This window comes from Gymnoscopelus braueri (genome assembly GCF_963280865.1).
Source record: "Gymnoscopelus braueri genome assembly, chromosome: 5".
In the NCBI taxonomy this organism is placed as follows: Eukaryota; Metazoa; Chordata; class Actinopteri; order Myctophiformes; family Myctophidae; genus Gymnoscopelus; species Gymnoscopelus braueri.
In genome coordinates, this window is record NC_137606.1 from 15,829,941 (window position 1) to 15,845,119 (window position 15,179).

General features: G+C 40.2%; 1 protein-coding gene across 1 annotated transcript; it reads right to left on the reverse strand.

Moving 5' to 3' along the window:
* Positions 1-1,186: 1,186 nt before the first annotated feature.
* tbcela (tubulin folding cofactor E-like a) lies at positions 1,187-13,425 on the reverse strand. Its single transcript, XM_080428610.1, has 9 exons — positions 13,319-13,425; positions 11,443-11,622; positions 11,141-11,280; positions 10,288-10,469; positions 8,338-8,594; positions 5,994-6,120; positions 4,251-4,367; positions 3,628-3,739; positions 1,187-2,268 (listed from the first exon to the last, which is right to left on the reverse strand). The coding sequence occupies exons 2-9, from the start codon at positions 11,603-11,605 to the stop codon at positions 2,053-2,055; spliced, it is 1,314 nt and encodes a 437-aa protein (XP_080284736.1). The 5' UTR covers positions 11,606-11,622; positions 13,319-13,425; the 3' UTR covers positions 1,187-2,052.
* Positions 13,426-15,179: the final 1,754 nt, after the last annotated feature.

Here is a 15,179-nt window from a genome sequence, read left to right on the forward strand (position 1 = left end):
GAAGGAGGTATAAGGATGCACAGAACCGTTTGGGGGCATTACTAAAGAACTCACAGTTACATAATCACAGAGGCAAATAAATTAACTAATAAATAATTAAATAAATATATGAAATGAAAAAGATACAAAACGGAATTTGCCACATTGATCCATACAAAAACCTAAACTTCAAATGGCATCCTATAAAAAAGTATGATATTAAATATCATAATTTGTGTTCATGTGATGGAGGATCACATACAGTATGCTGGACAGATCAGCCTGAACCAGGATAGTTGCTCATCCTCCTGTTCGCTCAGAATTGAGGGATTTAAGCCGGTGACAACATGTAACCCATACTGCTAAAGTATTCCATCAAACTGGTCAAAAAATAAGAACATTAAACAATTTGACACTTTACCATAAAGCAGTTTCTCTTGAGACTATTATTAACTCATTTAGACCTGGAAAGCCTATACGTTGTTATACCTTTCAATCCGGGAAAGCATCTGTGTCATTTTAGTTGTTATATGTATATATCGTCACTGTCGGGCAGAAACCTGTATCTCCAAGTTTCAAATTTATATGTAAATTAAAGCCCTACTTCATCACATAAGAGTGTTGTACAAAAGTAGTGAAAATAGCAGATCTGCAAGCACACAACGCCTCGCATCGTGCTTGTAGATCGGCCATTTTCACTATTTTAAATCGTTTTTAAAACAATGATAAAAAAGGAACGGTTTTGGACATACAAGGTTTCCACCCGACAACAACAATATATAGCAACATGACTTCAAATAAATACATTTAAATAATAACTTGAATCAAAAATAGAAGGATAGGATTTAGAAGGTGTTTTTAGAATCGACCTCAAGTCTCAATGGGTTAAATGAAATGAAGCATTTCTGAATTTGATCAAATACCCAATTACATCATCACTGTGAAGTACACTTTGTGCCTTTACCAGGACTCAGGAGTATGCAATGGGAGATTGTCTTCAGGTACTCTACTTGTCCCTGTGTGTGTGTGTGTGTGTGTGTGTGTGTGTGTGTGTGTGTGTGTGTGTGTGTGTGTGTGTGTGTGTGTGTGTGTGTGTGTGTGTCTGTGTGTGTCTGTGTCCCATCTCATTACAGTAGACACATATCCTCATCTGCTGTATTCAAGGCCACAAGGCTTGTGGTTGGCTATCATGGTATCAAGGCCAGGGAGTATAGGCCAAAGCATGTGATGGCCTGTGGAGGGCAGCACACAACAAGACGCAAATGTGTTTGTGTGTGTGTGTGTGTGTGTGTGTGTGTGTGTGTGTGTGTGTGTGTGTGTGTGTGTGTGTGTGTGTGTGTGTGTGTGTGTGTGTGTGTGTGTGTGTGTGTGTGTGTGTGTGTGTGTGTGTGTAATGTGTATGCGTACATACTGTAAGTGTGTAAAGCTGTAAAACACATAAACATCCTGGTCAGTATTTAAGTGCTGCGTCCAATGTTCATAACATACTCTCATCTATTCTAAATATGTACACTTTGTTACATTATGCTAAAGCATGTACATGATCTCTGCATTCTGCAAACATTGGGCCATTACTGATTAGGGTTAGGTTTTTTTCAACAGAAGGTCAAGCGTGGAGCTTTGGATACTTGCCTATGTACTGTAGGTGCTATAGTATAGCCATGTAGTAAGTGCTCCCGGCCACTGCTTCTGCCTTGCGCAGCCAAAGGGGGGGGGGGGGTTGCTTTCTTGGACTGACTGGTCTCCTTTGCAGTAGATTTGTACATTGATTTCAACAGATGCCTTCAAATAAAGCTTGATTGAAATAAATAAAAACATACGTAACTCCATCCAGAGTCCAGACCAGTGGGTCCATTTCCAGGCAGAGCTTTTAGGCAGTCCACTGTTCTATCAGCAAACCACTCTCCGCGGTGAGGTGGTTCATGGAATCTTACATTTTCACATATTATCAGTCATTTCTAGCACATGCGCCACCAACTCTTTTATATGCAATTTTAATTTGTTTCCCGACGGTGAATTAACCAGTGATCCAACAAATCAATAAATTAACCAGCCAGTTGAGAACGAGATTTGTCACTTGGTCGTCTTGGGCACCACCAGTATCTCATCGCCGTCACGGATGCTGTAGGAGTGGAGAGCGCGGGAGCTGTACTTCATCTCCTCTGGGCCAAAGGCGCTGCACACTTCCTTGTCGATGTAATAGATCCTCATGTTATTGGTGGAGAGCTGGACGACCGGTCTCAACTTTTTCTTCAGCTCTGCCACAGTCTGGTCCAAGCGGATGTTCACCTAATAAAGAGTCAGACATATTATTTTTTATTTTAGCAATGTTGCTTAAGCTATTATCCTGATCAACTTGCAATTATTGCAGCAGTGGAATAATTCCGAGATAGGCAACATTATAAGCAACCAACTGTAAAGGCTGCAAGGGTTAAAGTTACAGTACCCAGAGAGTAGATGGAATATGGATGGATATGCACTTGAATATTTATATCATAACATCATTTTGATGAGCCAGGCAGAAAAAGACCAGAAGCAACAGCAGGTGCTTAATGAAAGAGTTAACCGTGATCATCCTGGTGTCTCTATTTTGGTGAAAATGTTGCTAAAATAAAAAAATGTCTAGAGTTTTTCAAAAATTGCCTACTAGCCATTGACAAAACTGTTGACTACTGCCTACGCTTGCACATTGGCATACCCCCATAGCTCTGGGCACACCTAAATCTAATACACCCAATATACATTTTATAAGGTGCAGTAGTTTTTTAACCCATTAAGACCGGGAAAGCATCTGTGTTATTTTCAGATTTCTTTGGCTATTAAAAAATAGCAGATATACAAGCTCATAGCGTGGCACTGAGTGCCGCGCTATGAGCTTGTAGATCTGTAATAAAAAAATAAATAATCATGAAATGTGTGCAAATCTTTGAAAATATATATATTTTTCAAAGCGAACATTTTTAACTCAAATCTTGCTTGAAAAAAAAAATGCTTCTGGGGATTCTACAAATGTCAAAACATTTTTTTTTCTTCTAAACTTATGTTGCTATATAGTGGTTTTCAAGAAAAAGTCATGTCAAGGACCCACAAAATGATATGTATTTGTCCGCGGCGCGGACCCCATCTCAAAATATTTTCTTCCATGGACCCCCAGAAGCAAATATTTGAGTTAAAATGTATATATATTCAAAGATTTGCACAAAATGTCATATTTTTTTTTAAATAGCAGATCTACAAGCTCATAGTGGGGCACTCGGTGCTGCACTATGAGCTTGTATATCTGCTATTTTTGAATAGCCAAAGAAATCAAAAAAATTACACAGATACTTTCCCAGTTTTAATGGGTTAACTGGACCTGGGAAACAAACTACCAAACAGTCTATAGTGCGTAGCAAAAAATCCTGAAGGGGGCGTCAACAAGTTGATTTAGTTGATTAAAGGTGAGATCTGAAACAACAGTAAGAATGATGTTTATTTAAGCCTTTATTTGACAGAGACATTTGAGAGAGACAGGAAACACGGAGAAAGAGTAGGGGAGTGACATGCAGCAAATGGTCCGGCCGGACCGGGACTCGATGTCAGGCATTAGATCACGTGGTACGTGCCCTAACCGTTTTTTTTTGCTGAAATGGAAACGGCAAAACTGACCTGCTCCACTTTATCCTCGCAGTGCACCTCCACCTGGGCATGGCAGCGGGGTCGAAGGTCAATTTCTGCCAGGGGCTCCAGCTTCCCGTACTTGGTCACCAGGCAGTGGTATCTGCAGAGGGAGAGTTTTCACAGTCTCTACACCAGTGGTTCTCAAGCCATTTAATTTCAAGGACCCCCATAACTCTGAGAGTGTACAAATGTTACGGGTCCTTTTGGAACCCCCTCAAAGGACCCCACTTTGAGAACCACTGCTCTACACCACACACACACACACACAATGCAGTGGTTCTCCAACATTTTCATGTCAAGGACCCCCAAATGGATACGTATTTGGTCACGGATCGCCAATTGAAAATATTTTGTGACACCCAGAGAAGATTTGTAAAGGTATGTCAAAGTTTTCCAAAAAGAGCAGATCTACAAGCTCACACTGCCAGATCGGCTATTTTCAACATCTGTCAACAATTGTGTTAAAATTTTTGAACATTAAATTGTTCAAAAATTTAATAAGGCTTAAGTGTTTAAACTGATCTTCATTTTGCTGGGGACACCCTGGAACCCCCTCAAGGAACTCTGGGGGTCCCCAGACCCCAATTTGAGAAGGCAGTGGTCTACAGTACCTGTAAGGTAGCTCCTCTTCAGGGTAATCTACATGATAGCGGATGAAGAACCTCTCTGCGTCTTCTCTCTCACCATCAGTCACAACGCTGCCGTTTAGTAATGATACTGAGCAGAGCCTGCAGGAACAAGCATGCAAATACGTGTCACAAACAAAAAAAAACAAAAAAACAACAACTTTATACATTTTCACTTTTTTAAATTTTAATAGTGGAAATGGCAGATCTACAAGCTCACAACACGTCACAATGTGATGCGTTGTGAGCTTGTAGTTGTGCTATTCTCACTACTTCTCGTACCAAGACATATACAGGGCTTAAGTGGCGTTGCAAGTTTAAGTGGTTATGCCGCAAATGTGGTCGACTTAAACTTCAAACTAATTATTCAAATGGTATCTCAGGTCACTGACCACAGTATGATAAAATGTTGGTGTACAGCCCTAGAGTATATGGATTGCCTGTTTAATATTGTTTTAGCTCAGTGTGCCACTGGATACCATACTGTATGAAACGAATGCTTCTGCTGGTGTTATGTGATCCATTTGTCTATGCTGGATGAACTGCAAATGAAAGTCCTGGGTGTTGTGATGGATACTGAGTCTCAGTTTGGTGTCCCAAGCACAGTATAGTGATTACAAGCTATCCTGTACGTCTTTCTTAGCATATAATAGGACCATACCGGCATCAATACATGTCATTGTCTATTCACTGCTTCGGCCGTACAGTACATCGTACATAACCTTAGATTATTTTCCCGTTAATGGCTGTATTTTTAGATTTGACTTTCGTTTAAAAAATGTCCAAAGTCATTAACCACGTGAACCCGAGCAGCCCAATTGGCAGGTCATAATGGACAAACATTTTAGCAAAAATGGGCGAACGTTCAGCAAAAACATGTTGTGTTGTGAGTTTGTAGATCAGCTCATTTCAGCAAAGTGATTTGGTGTAGAGACAAACATCCTTGGGGGACACCGGTCAACAAAGTATATTGGGTTAAAACGTTACCGAACTTAATCCAAATCCAATGGCTAACTAACAAAATTTGAATGTGTTGGAAAATGGTCAGCATTAATGGCAAGTACTGTACAGTATACCGTGAGTCGTAGTCTATGGGCTACGCCAGAACATCTGTATGGTCCTTTAGACTGTGTGAGTGTGCAGTGGTGGTAGTAACTAAGTACATTCACTCAAGTACTGTACTTAAGTACAATTTTGAGGTATTTTTACTTTAGTATTTCCAAATACATCTCAGAGGCAAATATACATTGTATTTTTACTCCACTACAATTATTTGAAAACTTCAGTTGCTAGTTACTTGCTAGTTACTTTGTAGATTTTGATTATTATTACAAAACATACATTAACAACTGCAGCGCTATATACTTTGGCTATTTGAAAAAAGCCTATCTACAAGCTCACAACGTGACACGTTGAGAGCTTGTAGATCTGCTAATTTTCAAAGGATTTTTATACATTTGAAAACATCTGCATAATGATGAGTACTTTTACTGATGGTCCTTTAAGTATTTTTTTACGCCAATACTCGTACTTTTGCTCAAGCAAACTTTGAATACCAAACTATTTCTACAATAGGGTATTGATACTTTTACTTAAGTACAAAATGTGAGCACTTCTTCCATCACTGGGAGTGTGTGCCATACCTATACTTAAACTGTATAAAAGAGGCACTCCAGCCTCCGCCAGACAAACCTTACAGCGTCACAAAGAGCTCACTGTGGGACTCACTGTGCCAGCATGAGGCTGCGGCGCTCCGTGTTGGTGTAGGTCTGCAGTAAGGGGATACCCTGCAGTCGCACCTCCTCCAGCTTAGGGAAACAGTTCAGCTTCTCGATGTCTTCCCAACGGCTGAGAGCTGAGAAAACACATGCACGTACAAAGTCATGAATACATGAGCGACAGACAGAGAGACACTATCAGGGCCCTGTGTCAAAGAACACACCATATGAAGAGAAGTCATGGAGGAGATGTCACAACTGCCCCAGATCTAGAAGATTCTAGATCTGATACGGATCTGTGTTCACCGGGTTGTGAAGGCAGAGGACCCAATGGTGCTTATTGCTATGAATATGATACAACCAACACATGCAGGTTGGATGGATTGATTAGTTTCTCTTCTATAAATCAGTGGTTCTCCAAGTGCGGTCCGAGGAGGGGGGGGGTCCCCAGATGACAGTAAAGTGACAATTTAAGGACTTTTAAATTGTCCTAAAAAAATAAAATAAATGAAAAAAGACCATTACTGCATCAAAAGCATTCAACAAACTATACTATAAAAACTGGTCAAACATTGGCCAAATTGACAAATAATATAAGAAAGAAGCAAAAATGGTAGAGCTTGTAGATCTGCTATTTTCACAATATTTATTTGTGGAACCGAGTCAAACTAAATGTAATGCCTCAACTCCTACAATTCCACGTGCTTGTCAGGGTGGAGGGGTCCCCAGATCAAATATGATTATTTTGGGGGGGGGGGGTCACAACCTGAAAAGGTTGAGAACCAGTGGCCTAATGCATACCAAACTGGGGGTCCTTGAAATAAAAAGGTTTCAGCACCAATGCATTGCTATGAATGGAAAATTGTCTCTATACAGTTTGTATAGGAGCAACAGAGTAGCCAGCAGTGATTCGACTGTGTTCAGCAGTGATTCAAAAAAGGAAGCCAAATGGATCCCTTTATCTGATCGCTGCATCCCTAAATGGACGGGCGAAGAAACAGAATTGTTTTTCCTTTAAATGTGACCATGCCTTGTCTGGCTGAGTCATAATGGAATTGATTTGATGATTCACCAATATGCTTTTCCTCTTTTATATGAATCAGCATGGCTTTTACTCAATTCCTTTACACTGTGGTCTGACATATCATTTCTATTCTAATATAATTTAAACTATCATTTGGATTAGTGCTATATACATAATGACTTGTTGTGAGTTGCAATACTAATTACAGTAGTCACATTTATCCTGAGGGCTAGTGAAACAGACCTGTGATCACAACACAGTTTCAAATCAAATCATAAAAACCAGTTGGCAAAACATGCGGTGAGAAAAGAAAATAAATACTCTCACCCACCTCCCATGACTAACATGTTTCACATGCTGCCAGCCACTTGGCAAGTGGCTTCGCAGCCACAAGGCCGCCGGTAGTAGGCTGTGAAATTGCTACTTCCCCCAGACAATCAGGTTTAAAGACGAGCAGGCCAGGAAGAAGAACAATAATAAGCTTTGGAAACGCTAATCCTCGTCCTCAATCCCTCCCCTATCTGCCTGTCTGCCTGTGAGTAGAAGCAGCCTGTGTGTAGAGGCAGCTACACACATACAATCGCACATTCTTGCCTTGTGATTTTACTCTTGTGTACTACAGTAGTACATAAGATGTAACAATACAAAACTTTCATCTTCAAATGAATCAAGTAGGCTTTGAACAAGACAATCAAACCCAAACTGTTCTATTGCATCTGCATAGAGGTCTGTGTGAATGTCAGCCAGCATTATGCTAAAACTAAATAAATAAAAGAGCTCTGTCAGCCTTCCCTGGATACATATAATGGTTAGGCACACATTGCCGTATTATGCTTTTATTGCACCTCAAACTTTACTCTAAAACAGGCAGTTGTGACAAATAGTTGCATTGAAAACCATTTAAGAAGAGCATTCTGTCCCAATAACCAGTGATGCACCTGTCACTCACTTTCAGTAGATTTTGATTATTATTACAAAACATACATTAACCACTTCAGCCCTATTTAAACTTTGGCTATTTGAAAATAGCCGATCTATAAGCTCACAACGTAAACATATCAAAAGATTTTTATACATTTAAACATGTGAAATGGGACATTCTGCTTAATGGCTACTTTCACTTTTAATATTGATGCCAATACCTTTGTACTTTTACAAATTAGCAAATTTTGAATTTTACTTGTAACAGAGTATTTCTACATTGCAGTATTGATACTTTTTATTTAAGGAAAAAATCTTAAAAAGTAATTTTACCACCACCACCACTGCCAATTACCACCAGCCAATTATGCAAAAAGAGAAAGCAAATCAACAATCTCGTCGTGCCAACCTGCGTTGTTCATGTTGATGTAGCGTAAGCTGGGGAAGAGCCGTTGGATGAGGTCCCCGCTGTCGTCGATGGAGGCCAGGTTGTTGTTGGCCATGACCAACGTGTCCAGCCTGGGGAACATGGCACCGAACTTGCGAACCTCAGCCCAGTCCTGTAGGCTGTTGTCGGTGATGTGCAGCAGACGCAGCGTGGTGCAGGGCACGGCGGAGGCCGACACACTGGTGTACTCGTTAAGGCATAGGAACAGCTCCTCCAGCCTACAGACCACACACACACACACACACAGGGCTGTCACGACCATGACATTTTACTTACTAAAACAGTGGTTTTCAACCTTTTTCATATCAAGACCCATTATTTATTCGGCATTTCAGCCACGCACCACCATTTGATGAGATTTAGACTCTCAGACTCAAGACATAGAATATTTTTTTATCGTTGGATAAGATTTGGTCAAAATAACAATTCTTCTCTCTAATTGTGTATTTCTTGTAAATTAAGTAATGCTGATGTTTAACAATAATCAGAATAATGTAACTCTTGAGAGAGTAAAATGAAACCTGGTTTGGTTTCATTTTACACTCTCAAGAGTTAAAGATCTATAAGGGTCCATTTGGTTACCAACTCTCCATCATTTAGCTGGAGACCACCTGATGGAGACTCCTCAAGGACCACTGGTTGAGAACGACTGTACTAAAATAAATGCGATTAACGATGTAATTGTGTTTTTTTTTTTGCTTTGAACATTGGAACAAATAAATACAAATTAAATTACATTTCTGTTTGGCTTTTAGGCTTCATAAACAGAAACTGCACAAGGCAAATGTGACAAATCACTTAAATATACAAAGAAATTACTGACATATTTAAAAACTATCTACAAGTTATGCAACGCTCTGTGAGCATGTAGCTCTGCTATTGCCACTATTTTTCTTTATGTATGAAAATGTATGAAAATTTTTCAACATTGAAACAATTATGACTATTATGTGAAATAATTGCAATTATCACAAATAATTGTATTTTTTAGGCGATTATGTGATAATTGTGACAGGCCTAACCACACAGACACAAGACAGACACGTATAGGACAGAACACAATTTAAATTTTAAGATCTTCGGAAGCCTATTTTATCAATCCGACTGAAAAACTCTTACAATAGCACTTTTGTTTCTGAGAACTTCTTTCTGAGAACTTTCTTTTTCCTGGTAGCATTTTGTACATTAGCAATGTGAGTCAATAATGTGACCGCATTACTCCTTTGAAACTGTTCAATTATCTTTTCTTACTATCGCCACAGCACGACAAATGCTAACATTGGATTTGTACCAAAAAACTTCAGAATAAAGAGTGGTTAACCTTAAGACCAGAGAACCATTTCTCTCAAGTTTAGAAAGTAGGATAAAAAGGGTGATAGCACTAACCTCAGTGGTGGAAAAAGTACTCAAATGTTTTACTTATGTAAAAGTATCAATACTGCATTGTAGAAATACTCTGTTACAAGTAAAAGTCCAGAATAAAAAATGTACTTGAGTAAAAGTACAAAAGTATTGGTATCAAAATGTACTTACCAAAAGTACCAAAAGTTGAGAGTACTCATTATGCAGAATGTCCCAAGTTTTCAAATGTATAAAATGTATAAAAAAACTTTTGAAAATAGCAGATCTACAAGCTCACAATGTGTCGCATCGCGACGCATTGTGAACTTGTAGCTCGGCTATTTTCAAATGGCCGAAATGTATATAGGGTTGAAGTGGTTAATGTGTGTGTTAATACTTGAGTAAATGTACTTAGTTACTTTCCACCACTGGAATCTTTACACTCTCAAACAACAACAGGACAGGCGGGACGATAATGAATGTATGTCAGTGATTCTCAAAGTGGGGTCCAAACAAATGTACATACTAGATGGGAGCGGAACACTACAGAATAGAACAAAGCTATCCTACTCAGGCATCTCCTGTGCCAATGTGGAAACAGTGTTCCATGACACTTGTGTGTTGTTGAGGACAAGGCGTCGGACGCGGGAGAAGGCCTCTGCGAAGCGCGGCTCCAGGGTTACACCCGCCAGGGGGTTGGAGCTCAGGTTGAGGAAATCTAGGTTCGGGATGCTGGACACTATCTTACTTATCTGAAAACAGACAAAAAACAAACAAATAAGATCAAAGTGCAGCTGCCTTGAAGGACCATAATGTTGGGGTCAATACATGTCATTGTCTATTCACAGCTTCAGCCATATATCATACCGTACATAATCATAGACCATTTCCACAATATGGCTTTATTTTTAGATTTAGCATTTGTTTAGATTCCTCCAAAGTCATTAAAACTTTAGAGAACATACTTGAGTTGACGCATAGTTATTAATATTGACTTTTCCAATCAATCCGCGCTTTAAAACGCAATAAAACACAATAACATAACTTTTAAATAAAATAACCTTGCTGTAATGATTTTTTGTGTGTTGAATTACATATCTCAAGCAACGTCCAATTCTATGAAAGCTGATGTTCATACCATACTGTAATGAACAGGTGTTTGTGGCTTCTTTGAAAATCAAGCAAACCATGGAATGCCATTGGAAAATGGTCGGGAGCAAGCAATGCCAATTATACTATGAGACGTAGGCAATGGACTAGACATGCCAGACCACGAGTATGGTCTGTAATAAAATACTTTAAAACTGCCGACAGCAAAGCTCAAATTGAAGACCAAAAAGGCTTATTTTCTTGCTTCATAGTTTGCTATATTTGTCTGGTAAGTTTTGCTGGCAATAGTCTGACCAATCAGAGCCCAGTTAACCTCATGCCAGTCCCGCAGGTTGTTGTGGGACAGGTCCAGCTCCATCACATGTTTACAAAAGGCTGCAATCCCCGCCTGGTCACCTGCCTGGCTGATCCCACAGCCATTCAACACCAGCATACAGGGGAGGTTCAGGCGATCTGGAATGGAGTGGCAGAAGTTTTTATGAAGTAAAACGGCAGGGAAAGCATGTCAAGAGCAATAGAAGAGAGGGTGAAAAAAAGAAAGCAATCAAAGCCCAGTATTCCCACGTCTATTCATTCAGTTTAACAATCAGTGTGGTCAGCCTGCCTCCAGCTCACCTTTCATGGGAGAGCCTTGGGGACCAGCTGTGGGCACCACCACTATCCCCATGCCAGGTCCACGGCGGTACGGGAAGTTCTCCGGACTGTACTTCTCACTGATCACCTCCATGAATGTACGGCCCTCAGAAAGCTGAAGCTCCATGGCTCCCTCCTCCCACATCCCGACTTCTCCCTCCACTGTCCCCCCGCAGAAGCAAAACGAGACAGACAGTCTGAGAGGTTAGCAGCACTCTAGCCAGCGCTGCCTATCAGTTCACTTGGCAAGACACCATCGTTCAAGTCAAGTCCGCTTTCTGCCTGAGACGACGACGATCGACATTGTCAGCTGGTTTTCTACAATGCAGTAAAGCAGTACTTGGAATATTCTCATATTTGGGAAGTTAACATGATGGTGATGATGTTCATGTGCACCTAAAGAAACACCAGCTGCCACTGGCCTTAACCACATGAATCCTAGAATTTGGCAAAAATGGGTGAACATTTGGCAAAAAATTGCTGAGTTAATTGATTGGATATTTTCACTATTTGACATAGAACAAAGTTTATAGGGTTTAACCAAGCCCCCAGAACCCAGTGGTTTCATTGAAGCCAAATGGACATGGTGGCCATTCATGGTAGTGCAGGCGCGTGCAGGCCTGGGGCTTCAACACATGAACGAGAAAACGGTTTCGACCAATGGGCTCGACTCGACGAGCATGCGCACGAGCTTGCGCACGGGGCTGCGCGCTTCTGTGACGCAAAACGCGTCACTGTGACGCAAAACGCGTCACAGAAGTGACGCGTTTGGAGCCCCAAATAGGCCTCGCCCACCAAATTTCCAACCCGGAAGAAGGGTTCAAACAGGCCCATGCGCTGGGTGAGCAACTCAATGCAAGTGGATGGGAGGAGAATTCGGGTGCCCTCTCTATTATTTTTAACTCTATGGGTTTAACCCATTGAGACGCATCTGTGTCACTTAAGATTTCTTTGGCTATTCAAAAATAGCAGATATACAAGCTCATAGCGCGGCACCGAGTGCCGCGCTATGAGCTTGTAGATCTGCTATTTTTGAAAAAACGTGAAACTTAAAAAAAAAAAAAAATTCAAAAAACTGTTGGGATTTAGAAAACATTTTTAAGAATCGCCTCAGGTCTTAATGGGTTAAGTGGTTACATTGGCATTGGGTTGAATGGTCTGATGATACATGGTCTGCATTTCTCCTTGAGAAAAGAAAGGGTCCAATCTCCAGTGATAATGGTGGACCAGGCAGGGCCACTGGGAGGTGTCCTGTACTGCTTATCAGCAAAACACAGAAGCACTGTCCTATTTAAATACCCAGTTCTGCTTCCAAAAGACAGAGACTAGACAGCTGATCTAAGAGAAAATTTGCATTTATGCTGTGTTTTACAATATCTAAAACCAAATGCAGCTGTGCCATCAGACACATTATCCATTATCATTGTAATGGTAAGCTCTTTTCTGTGGACAAGTCACAGAACTTATTTTTTTATGCAGACTTTCATAACTGTTTTCATCTACTGGGGCGTTTTACTGACATTAAAATCAACTGAGTTATGTTACAGTAGCTCATCTTTTCTAAGAATGTTGTTACTCTATTAAAATATATAGAATTTTTAGGAAAGTTTAATCTAATAGATATCCATGATTTCCCCAGTAACTACTCAATTAGGAAATATAAAATGTACACAAAGATAGAGGTATACTATGACTGCGATTCAAATATACAGGCAACAGCTTAAGAAATGCATGTCTGTTTCAGGCAAGGTTTAGCTTAGTTCAAAGGGATTACTATTCTACTGGTAATGACACATACAGTGAAATCTAATGCAGTAGCCTATGGATATGTAGCTTCACAGATTAATGTTTGTTTTACCTGCAGTGACGGCCCCCTCCACCTGACCACTATCACTGCTCACTGTCCTCTTCCGTTTCTGCACCGACAGCCTGCCAAAGAAAACCAGGGAGAAGCCTCAATCATTCATCTACTATTAGCATTCACTCATATGTATCTTCAATGATGTATTGTTTAATTTATAAAGTCTCTAAATCTCATGAAACCCGAGACAATGCTGCAGGTCTATTTGTATGATTAAGGCAGTTAGGCTACGTGCTACTCTGTCATACTCCAGAGTGGCTGCGAGGATGATGCGTAGTAGATCTCTCTCTAAAGCAATCAGTTCAGAGCTCCTGTCCTTAGTCAACTCTCTCTCTTTCCAGAAAGGGGAGGGCTTGGAGTTGACACGTATCTCAGCAGCACATGATATACTGAAACAAAGGTCAGACAAAAACAAAGATTGCCTTTGGGTGCGTGGTCGAGCAAAAATTCAAAATTTGATTACGACTGTAATTTTAGAAACAGTGCCATATTTTATTAATACAGTAAAAAATAAATAATAATAAGTATCCTTCCCTAACAGAACACAAACAAGATGACATGAGAAAGAACTATTAAAAAAAAAAGAATCCTGTGAAAAGCAGTGTATTTTTATTTTATCAAGCATTTCGAATAGATATGAAAGTGTGTAGACCATGGGATATACAGTAAAATAGCTACGTTGTAATTTAATGGAATATATTCGGCAGAAATCTTAGAAAGGATTATTAGCAACTGAATAAACATAAAAGTCCTCATCAACCCTGGTATATATATATAGCTGTGATGATGAAGATGTTTTCATCATAAAGGCAGGTTGTTGTTGACACAGACTCAGCATCATCATCACTGGATGATGATGATCATGACTCTCATCAGCATCTCGATGGAAAACAACATCAACGATGACAGCGCTTCAAATGGATCAAATCATAGCTCATATTATAAAAAAATCATATCATCTAAAAAGTGATATAGGATGAAGTGCGTAGGAAGAACTGGTCACCTACCTTGTTGCGTGTAACTGAACGTCCTCTTGTGTTGTTTATTAACGTTACGACAAACCACTGTCATATTCCTGCTAGCGGAAGTGACGTCATTTGCGACAGTAACTAACTAGACGATTTTTTAATGTTATCGTTTGAAGTAATGTTGTTTTAGATAAATAGGCTGTTATTGTCCGTTAGTCCGTTAACAGCATCGCTATAATCACACGCCACACACACACATCCATTCATTTATATCCCACCACTAGCTGTAGTATACAACCCTCGTAGACGTATTTATGATTCTGACGTCTTCAATCTACGAGAGTTGTAGGGTTCACCCCCCATGGAGACAGGGACTTTCTGCACTATGCCCCGTAGACACTCCAAACATGTACAAATTGAAAATAAGGTGCTTACCCCTAAGCCCCAAATGTTAACTGTCTCTACGTGGTAGTAGTTTAATGTAATAATTCATATCTTTCAATAAAGAAGTGTTTTAATGCCATCTGTGGCCGATTCTGTCGGAAGTTCCCAATGGGCGGTAGTGACGGGGAGTGACGGGGCGCATCCGGTGAAACCCGGAATTACACTAAATGTAAACAGGAAGTAAACGAGGGTGAAAAAATGGCGTTCGGCCACAGACGGCATTAAAACACTTCTTTATTGAAAGATATGGATTATTACATTATACTACTACCGCGTAGAGACAGCTAACATTAGGGGCTTGGGGTTAAGCACCTTTATTTTCAATTTGTACATGTTTGGAGTGTCTACGGGGCACAGTGCAGAAAGTCCCTGGCTCCATGGGGGGTGAACCCTACAACTCTCGTAGATTGAAAACGTCAGAATCATAAATACGTCTACGAGAGTTG